This window comes from Oreochromis niloticus, unplaced genomic scaffold (genome assembly GCF_001858045.2).
Source record: "Oreochromis niloticus isolate F11D_XX unplaced genomic scaffold, O_niloticus_UMD_NMBU tig00001668_pilon, whole genome shotgun sequence".
Lineage (NCBI taxonomy): Eukaryota > Metazoa > Chordata > Actinopteri > Cichliformes > Cichlidae > Oreochromis > Oreochromis niloticus.
Window position 1 is genome coordinate 108,380 of NW_020327444.1, and position 8,963 is coordinate 117,342.

Consider the following 8,963-nt stretch of genomic DNA (forward strand, 5'->3'; position numbering starts at 1 on the left):
AATTCCTCTTGATAAGTACAGTATTTCTCATCATGACTAACTTGACTAACCACGTTTGGTTTTTTTCTTGTTTGTTGCCTGTCCCATTTGGTACTTTAGCCATCAGAATTATTGTCTGAAGGCTAAGAAAGATGCCTACTTTACCAAGTGGTTCATCACAGCCTTGCCACATTGGTCCATTTGATTGACCTTTGGGGGGCTGAGATTTTCCCAGGGAGTCTAAGACTCGACCGGACATATAGAGACAGACAAACAGGCACACATAGACACAAGCGTGCATTCCCACCCTCATGCACACATATACAAATACTCTGCACTCACCCAACGTGGAGACAGACACAAATGGACACTGTACACACACTCACACTCCCCAAATGTCAACAGCACCATTAGAATATATTTACTTTACTAAACTGGTGACATTTTCAATACTTAAATTGCTCGTTGTTGCGAGTTTATACTGTCTTCCACCAATCACACTAACAGTAAAGCATTTTCCCTAACATATTTTTTTTTCCAATTTTTTACAAAATGAAGCTACAGCTTAAAATAAAATGACTTTTAGTTCACCTGAAAACACTTTTATACTTGACCCGCACAGTCTAATCACTATACCACATGGCTCACTCAGTCCTTCACTTTTTGTCCTATCTGACTCAGCATTAGTATCTTGCCCAATAATATTTGGCATGCACTCTGGAGCAGACAGGGAACAATCAACCAGTAGATGATCTGCTCTACCTCCTGATGTCTAAGGAGCTTGGAAAGAAAAGCGGTTCCTGGGTCAGTGACCCAGTGTTTTTAGTTTGTTCAGGTTCACCTTATTATGTCACTCGTTCTCATTTCCTGTTGTTCTGTTCCTGTCACTTCTATGTATAATTAGTTCTATTATGTTCAGCTGTTCACTCACCTGTTTCCAATCAGTTATTATTCAGCTGGTGTATTTAAGTCCTCAGTTTCATCCTGGTCATTGTCGTGTCAACTGTATTCAGTTCAGCCAGCCATCTTGTCTTCTGTCGTCCCCGTTTTCAATAAAACCTCCTCATTCTGCACCAAGAGTCCTGCGTGTGGGTCATCTCTTCCTCGCCTCCGCACAAGAGCCCTGACAGTCTGGACCTCCCTAAGCTGCTTGAAGACGTTTCACCTCTCATCCGAGAAGCTTCTTCAGTTCTAAGGTCAAATGGTGGACAGTCCCAGATTTAAACTCTGTGGGAGTAACCCACCGAGAGGGATAATGGACCCCCTGATGATCCTCTACCTAATCACACAAGCCAAGGTTTGAAAACGGGTGTAGGTCAAAATCAGCCAGGGTTTCGGGTGAGCTCATTGGGAAACCTGGCCCCACCCTATCATGTGATTTCCTGAGGTCAGATGGCCCAGGGTGTGAGTGGGCGTTAAGGCCTCAGCGGGGGAGCTGGCCCCAGGGAGGGGCATCTTGCTCCTCCCTTCTTTTCCTCCCCATCCCCAGCTACCTCCCTCTTCCCGCTCCAACACACCCACCCACACAAGTAGGGCCTTGGCGTGCGGGTGTGTCACCAGGGTGCAGGGGAGGCATCCCCCCCCCCTCTGTCCCCTTCTGGCCACCTGTGCCTCAATTTTATTCCACAACTTAGACATCCACATTACTCACACTCTCATAACACATATATATAGGGCCTTGAGGGTGGGCACGTTAACGGCGTCCAGTGGACGGTCTGTGTATTCAACCCCACCTCTGGCGCCGGTGCCCACCTCTCAATTTTAAATCCATGTAGACATTGAGGGTTCTCGGGAGGGGCCGTGCTAACACTTGCTGCTCTCTGACAGCAGCACCATGCCCTCCCCTGTTTTACAGTTTTTCTCGATTGGTTTGGCTCATTTCCTGAAACCGAGATGACATTCTCAAAATAACATGGACAAATCTCCAAACCACCTTGCAATTGTTCACAACAGAATGTCATTTTCATTGGTTTAATCAAATTGCAAATGCTTTAGTACATGTCTCAAGTGACTCTGTGCTTCTTTTCAAATGATTATGTACAAGTAGCTACAGTTAGCACAATGAGCCCACATTTAGCACATTTTCCAAATAAATAGATCTTGCCGATCTAAACTGATTAGTTGATTTTTCAGTGAAATGGTCACTCACTCCAAAACATATCAGCATGGTTTCATTGTGTAAGTCATCATATGCACAATTGTCTGTTCAACTGTCAAAATTAGTCAAAGATATAATACCATGAAAGAATATCTTGGAACATTTGATAAAGTTATGACAGTACTTGACAATCAATCAGGTGAAATTAGAACTAACGAAGGAGCAGTTTCCCACATCTCAGATGACCAATCAAACAGGTTGTTCAGATACCTGACAGGTGTTGTCTATGATTATGACTGCTGCCAAAAGTATATAGACAGAGCTTGGCCCGGGGCCAGTTTCATTTGCAGTGTGAACATGGAAGCACCTCGCCAAGTACAACAGCAACTTCCTGCTCGAGGAAGAGGAGGAAGAAGAAGAGGAAGAGGAGGAGTGAGAATGCGTGGAGGAATAGGGGGAAGAGGCCGAGGAGCACGGAGGCACCATGATGTCCCAGATGAAATCCGGGCCACCCTTATTGACCACGTTATAAACCATCGCCTCACAATGGCAGAGGCAGGTCGCCGAGTGCAGCCTAATGTGCCTCGGTCTACAGTCTCCTCCATCATCCAAACCTTTCGCAGGGAAAACAGGTACAGAACTATGCTATTGAACTATTCAGTGTTGGTGTGTGTGTAGGCCTAGAGTACTGTAATATCGTCATGTGATGTTATATGATACTATAAAAATGACAAAGACAAAAAAATGGAGAAAATACTGTGAATAGTATTCCAGTCACTGTGCAGTGCATCACACTTCTAGTACCATAAGACAGCAGTACAATTACATTGGTAACTCATTTTGTAACAAATTTACAGTGTTGACCTTTGACTTGTATGTCTAGGATTGGACGACAGCCTCAAGTGGGTGGCAGAAGAAAACTTCTAAATGAACAACAAGAACGAGAAATATGCAACATGGTCATTGCAAATAATGCCATCACACTGAGACAGATTTGTAATGCAATCCTGCTAGACAATGTAATGTTCTAAAATATAAACTCTATCTCTCCACAATAGACCGGGTATTGAAGAAACATCAGATGACCATGAAACAGATTTACAGGGTACCATTTGAGAGAAACTCTGACAGAGTGAAAGGGCTGCGGTACCAGTATGTGCATGTAAATTCAACTACTGGTTGTCTATCATTGTAACACTATTACAGTAAGACATGGTTACCACTGTTTTTTTGTTTTGCGTAATCCTTTTCACCTTCAGAATCCAGCTTTGTGTGACTAGAGCATTTTGCCTAGAAATTGTCTTCAGTTTTCCACTCCCTGTTTGTACAGTACTTTAGATCCTCCCTGCAGTATCTGTCTCTACTTGACTGATTAGATTTATTTCTATTCTATTGTAGAGAATAATGGCATTAGAAGGCAACGAAACCCCTCACATCCTAGTGTTCGTTGATGAAGCTGGCTTCAACCTGGTCAAAGGTCGAAGGCGTGGCCGTAACATCATTGGCCACCGAGCCACCGTGGATGTCCCAGGCCAGCGAGGAGCAAATATAACAATGCGTGCCGCTATATCAGAAAGAGGTGTGGCCACAAACATTCCCAGTTTAGGGCCCTACAATACACAAAAGCTCCTCAATTTTTTGGACCACCTTTATACTGATCTGATCCCAGAAAATGAGAGAGGTGTAGAAGGACCTCAGCTACCACATTATGTCATTGTGTGGGATAATGTGAACTTCCACCGCGGCCCACGCATCAGAACCTGGTTCACCACCCATCCCCGGATGCTAATGGAGTTTCTTCCACCTTACTCTCCTTTCCTAAATCCAATTGAGGAGTTTTTTTCAGCTTGGAGGTGGAGGGTGTATGAGCATCAGGCTCAAGACCAGAGAGCCCTGCTGCATGCAATGGATGCTGCATGTGAGGACATCACAGGGGATCAATGTAGGGGATGGTTGAGACATTCACGCCGTTTCTTCCCTCGCTGCATCGCACGAGAAAATATCCATTGCGATGTGGATGAGAATTTATGGCCTGACAGAGAGCAGCGCGTCGATGGCCAGGAGGATGAGAATGGTGGCCAGGAAAGAGAGGGTGACAATGGCGACCACTGAAAATATTACTGTACTATAGTTCTGAAACTTTATTTACAGTATGGTAGGCTAGAGTTTTTTTGGGGGTTTTTTTGTTTTTTGTTTGTGTTCATAACTGTTCACATTTACAGAATCCTGTATATGTTTTCTTTTCACAGTATGTTCTCTAATGTTAACATTTCTTTGTACGAATAAAAATGTTTACAGTTTCCTTGAGTATGAGTGGTTTATTGGAGGCTGATTTTACTGTAAAATCTTTTGGTTTTATTCATAGTGGTATTCTGTTGCTAGACCTGTGCCTCAGTGACAAAACGTCTAAGCATTTTGACTTGCAGTGCTTAAACAATGCCAAAGGTATAATGCATTTTGGGGGCATTGACTATTTATATGGGAAGGATATTTAGTTTTGACACATGGAAAAACTCTTTTGGGAGAGATATGAGCTTTTGCAGGGGATCCATGGTGTTGTGCTAAACCATCCAGGTTATTCTGACAAAAGCACTAAATGAATGCACATGTGCCAAGGCAATTGAGAAGGATCTGTGCTATTTTGACTGTACTGACCTTTTATATGGGAAAGGAATCTGCTTTTGAAGCATGGACGAAGAGTTTGGGGAAAGATATTTGATTTTGCTAGTGAGCTATAATGTTGGGCAGCACTGTAAGACTGTTTGGCCAAATGACCTTATGGTTTTGAGAATGTCATCTCGGTTTCAAGACATGAGCCAAACCAATCGAGAAAAACTGTAAATGCACCTTAGAACAACATGCAGCTACACTACACATGAGCGAGAGGAGGGAGGTTTGGGGTCTTCACACACCCCTGTTCTCTGTTGGCCATCGGGGTGGGGGGGCTGGGAGGAGGTGTTGGCTGTCCAATTGGGATCTGGGATGCGGGGCCTCGCTGCTGCTGCGGAGCCTGGGGCGGTCTGCTTGCCTCCACCCCGGGGGAAAGGGTAACATCTCTTGGGTCTGGGTGCCGTTTCCCCCTCGAGGGGCGAGGGTACCTGGACCTGGGGTATAGAGTTTGTTTGGGGAGTGTGATTGTGTGTACATGTCCATGTATGTCTGTCCCTACGTTGGGTGAGTGCTGAGTGTTTGTATATGTGTGCATGAGGGTGGGAAAGCATGTTTGTGTCTGTGTGTGCCTGTTTGTCTGTGTCTATATGTCAGGTCGGGTCTTAGACTCCACCTCCCTGGGAACTCCCAGGCCCTCCAAAGTGTGGAGGCCTATCTCCCCTCACCACACTCCCTGCCGGTAACTGATGCCCTCAGGGGTTTGTGCATTGGTGGTTCTTGGTGTCCGGGGCTGGGCGCTCAGGTATGCACCAGCTCACTCACTCCCGGTGACTACTTGGTGGGGCCTGGTGCCTGTTGCCCGGTTAGGCCTCTTCCGGGGCAAAGGGGGCCCTCGGGCCTCCGGCCTCGGGGCCTGCGGCTCGGTTCACTCTGGCACAGCTGGCTGCTGGCAGAGCCGGCGGGCACGCCAGTGCAGCCCCCTCTGGCTTCTGCTCCGTGGCTACTGGGTGACCCCTCATCTGGGGCTCTCCTCAGCTCTTCCCAGGAGGGTGGCACGGATGCCCCTCCGGTGGTCCTCCTTGGGCTCTCGCACTCTGGGGTCCCTGGATGTCTGGAGCCTGGATCTCCTCCATGCCTGCTTCATGCCCTGGGGGACGGGGCTATGGCCCTCTACACCCTCTAGCAGACCGTTACATGGGGAAACCTTTTGAATACAAGTGTGCTGATCCACACAGGTGTGCACACGGGTGTTCACTGCTCGTAGACATAAACTACACCTCTATTGGCTGCTATTTCCAAGCACATTGTGCGCTGTCTGTCCTGCGTGCTACACAACAACATTCAATATTTAGTATTTACTGCTGTTCACACTTAGCTAGATTAACGTGATGGTGTTGTGTTTAGTATGTTGCTCTGTTTTTTTTTGCTTGTTTTCTCTTCTTTTTCTCTCAACAGGTGATCCAGGAGATTTTTTTTTCTCTTCTTCCTCTTTTTAAGTGCCCTGTCTCACTGTCCCTTTTCCCTTCTGTTTTTCTTTTCCTTCATCTTTCTTTCTCCCTTTCCTATCCCTCAGTCATGTCTGTCCCGTCTGTAACAACTGAAAATAAAATAAAATAAATAATAACAACAAAGGTAGATCAAATGGACCAATACAGCAATGCCATGAGGATCCATTTGGCAAAGTAAATCCATTTGGTATCCTTGTTGGGCTTCAGACAACAATTCTGACGGCTAAAGAACCAAATGGGACAGACAAAAAAAAGAAAAAAAAGAAAAAAGAAACAGACACGAAAAACAACAACAAAAAAAACAAAAAAAACAAAAACCTGGATTATAGATGGCAGACAGTTGGTGTCGTAAACCACCCCCTCTGTTCAAAAATGGTCGCTCATAGTGGACATAAATGGCTTCTTTCACTCCTCTTTCAAACCATCTGTCCTCTCTGTAAACTTCAATGTTGAAGTTTCCATTCTCTTCAATGTGCACAGCACAGTCCAGGAATAGCAAAAGGTTATCCTTTGTGTCTTCCGTGGTAAACTTTGTGTTTTAGATATTAATGTGAGCAGTGAAGGATTCCACTTGTTGGGTTTTGATTTTGACCCAGGTGCCATCCACATATCTGTACTGGTGGCTAGGTACTCTAGCTTTAACCTCCTAAGACCCGAACTCTTCCATTGCATGCATTTTTAATTTCTCTTCGATATTTGGGCATATTAGGACCTGGTGAATGTAAAAACAAAGAATCACCAGATTTTTTTGTTTACCTGATTTTTATTTCTAAGAAAAATGAGAGCCACATGAGGATATTCATTTTAAATTTCAATAGAACAGAGGCAGTATAATGTCCTCGTAAGTGGATATCAGGCCCTTGTAGAGCAAAATGTAGTATTTTGGTCTAGACAACCCAAAATGTGATGTCCACATATGTGCACGCCTGGTCCTACCCACATAGCAGACAGGTCTGGTCCGGATCTGGTGTCAAGCCGGCACTGTTGACTGACTTCTGGCATGGCAGGATGTATGTCAACCAGATGTGGGCCAGGTCTGGCAAAGATGGCACTGTTTATGTGATGCCATTCCATATCTGGCCCAAACATACTTGTCTTCTTCACACTCTCTGTAAACTTTGTAGTCTCTTTGTAGCAGCATGACATGGTCTGTGAGGTTTGTTATTTGAATTGGAGAATCAATCAAATGGAAATCTGAAGCTGTTTTATGTTCTTGATACCTTGAGAGGTCTGTTGGAGTGCAGCTGTTTAACTCTTTAAAAGATTAAAAGGTTCTTTTTTTTTTTTACTTCAGTGTTAAACTGTGTTTAACTTGACTGTTTGTTGTTTGTAAAACTGGTTCCTGAAGGTACTGTTTGTTATTTAATAGTGCATCATTTCAACATCCATTTGATGTGTGTTCGTGTTTCTGTCCTTCCAGTTTCCCAGCATGCTCTGGCTGGGGTGGTGGAGGTGAATGAGGGGGAAAAGTCTGTCCTACTATCATGTCTGAACTCAGGTTCTATACCAGAGGACAATCCCACAGTTATGTGGACTCGCAGTGACCTCAATCCAAAATCTGTACATTGGCGAAGAAGAGGAGACGACCTCAAAGGACAAAACCAGCGTTACAGAGAACGTACATCAATGAGGCCTGATGCTCTGGACTCTTCAGACTTCAGCCTCACTCTGAAAAAACCAACAAAAACTGACAGCGGCAACTACAGCTGCTCCATCAGTGATGGACGAGAGGAACGGAGAGTCACAGACATCCAGCTGAAGGTCAAAGGTTAGCAGAAAAACTCCAACAAATGTTGTAATTACTGTTCATAAGTCAGATCTGTAGACAATTGTCAGAGGTCAAATTGAAGAAAAGCATTTCCTAAAGTATTCTTAAAGTCTTCATGAAACCATCAGCAACTTTTGTAGACTTGACTTTGCTGAAAAAAACAAAACGTGAGAAACAAAGCAAAAGGAAATAGGATCTTGCGGCTACAACTGCTGGAGTTTATAAGGTTTATTTACTTCAGCTTCTGGGCAGAGGTGAGTTCATGTCAGGGAGGCCCAGCAGACACATGTCTGTGTTTATAACTGGCAACTGTCTTTTCACACATCACTCAAAAAGAAACAAAAAGACCCAGAGAATATTATTATTCATGTTTGCTGGATAAAATCAGAGATCAGGAATGTGGATAATGAGCTGTGCTCCAGTTACCAATAGTATTAGTAGTAGTAGTGCTATATATAATATTGTGTCTTTTTGTCCTCTCAGACCAGCAGGTGGAGGTGAAGGTGGAGGAAGGCTCAGAGTCTGTCATCCTGCCCTGCAAAACAACACCCAACCTGCCTGAGGACACCACAGTGGAGTGGACTCGCTCTGACCTCGGACTCATGATGGTCCATGAGTATTCTAACAGAAATGATAACTCTATGACTCAGGATGAAGTTTACAGAGAGCGAACGAAGATGAATGACGACCTGCTGAGAACTGGAGACCTCAGTCTGACCCTGAAATACCCCACAGAGAGAGACAGTGGAGGATACATCTGCACCATCTACAGGGACAAAGATATCCTGAGACAGAAAGTTGTAATGCAGGTCAAAGGTCAGTGCTGTAAAAACAAGTCAGAGGTCAATATTGTGCATAGAGGTCAGAGGTCTTTTTTTATTTTATTTTTTCTCCACAGAACCATTTCCATCCTGGGCCAAAGCTGTCCTGGTTCTCCTGGTTCTTCTTGTGGTTTCTGGAGGTCTTTTATTTCATTTCCGGCACTATTTCATGTCAGGTG

At 44.6% G+C, this 8,963-nt stretch overlaps 1 protein-coding gene across 1 annotated transcript; it reads left to right on the forward strand.

The window, feature by feature from the left end:
* Window positions 1-1,816: 1,816 nt before the first annotated feature.
* On the forward strand, window positions 1,817-4,573 carry LOC109199771 (uncharacterized). The gene is made up of 3 exons (XM_019355102.2): window positions 1,817-2,709; window positions 2,961-3,239; window positions 3,476-4,573. The coding sequence occupies exons 2-3, from the start codon at window positions 3,159-3,161 to the stop codon at window positions 4,187-4,189; spliced, it is 795 nt and encodes a 264-aa protein (XP_019210647.1). The 5' UTR covers window positions 1,817-2,709; window positions 2,961-3,158; the 3' UTR covers window positions 4,190-4,573.
* Window positions 4,574-8,963: the final 4,390 nt, after the last annotated feature.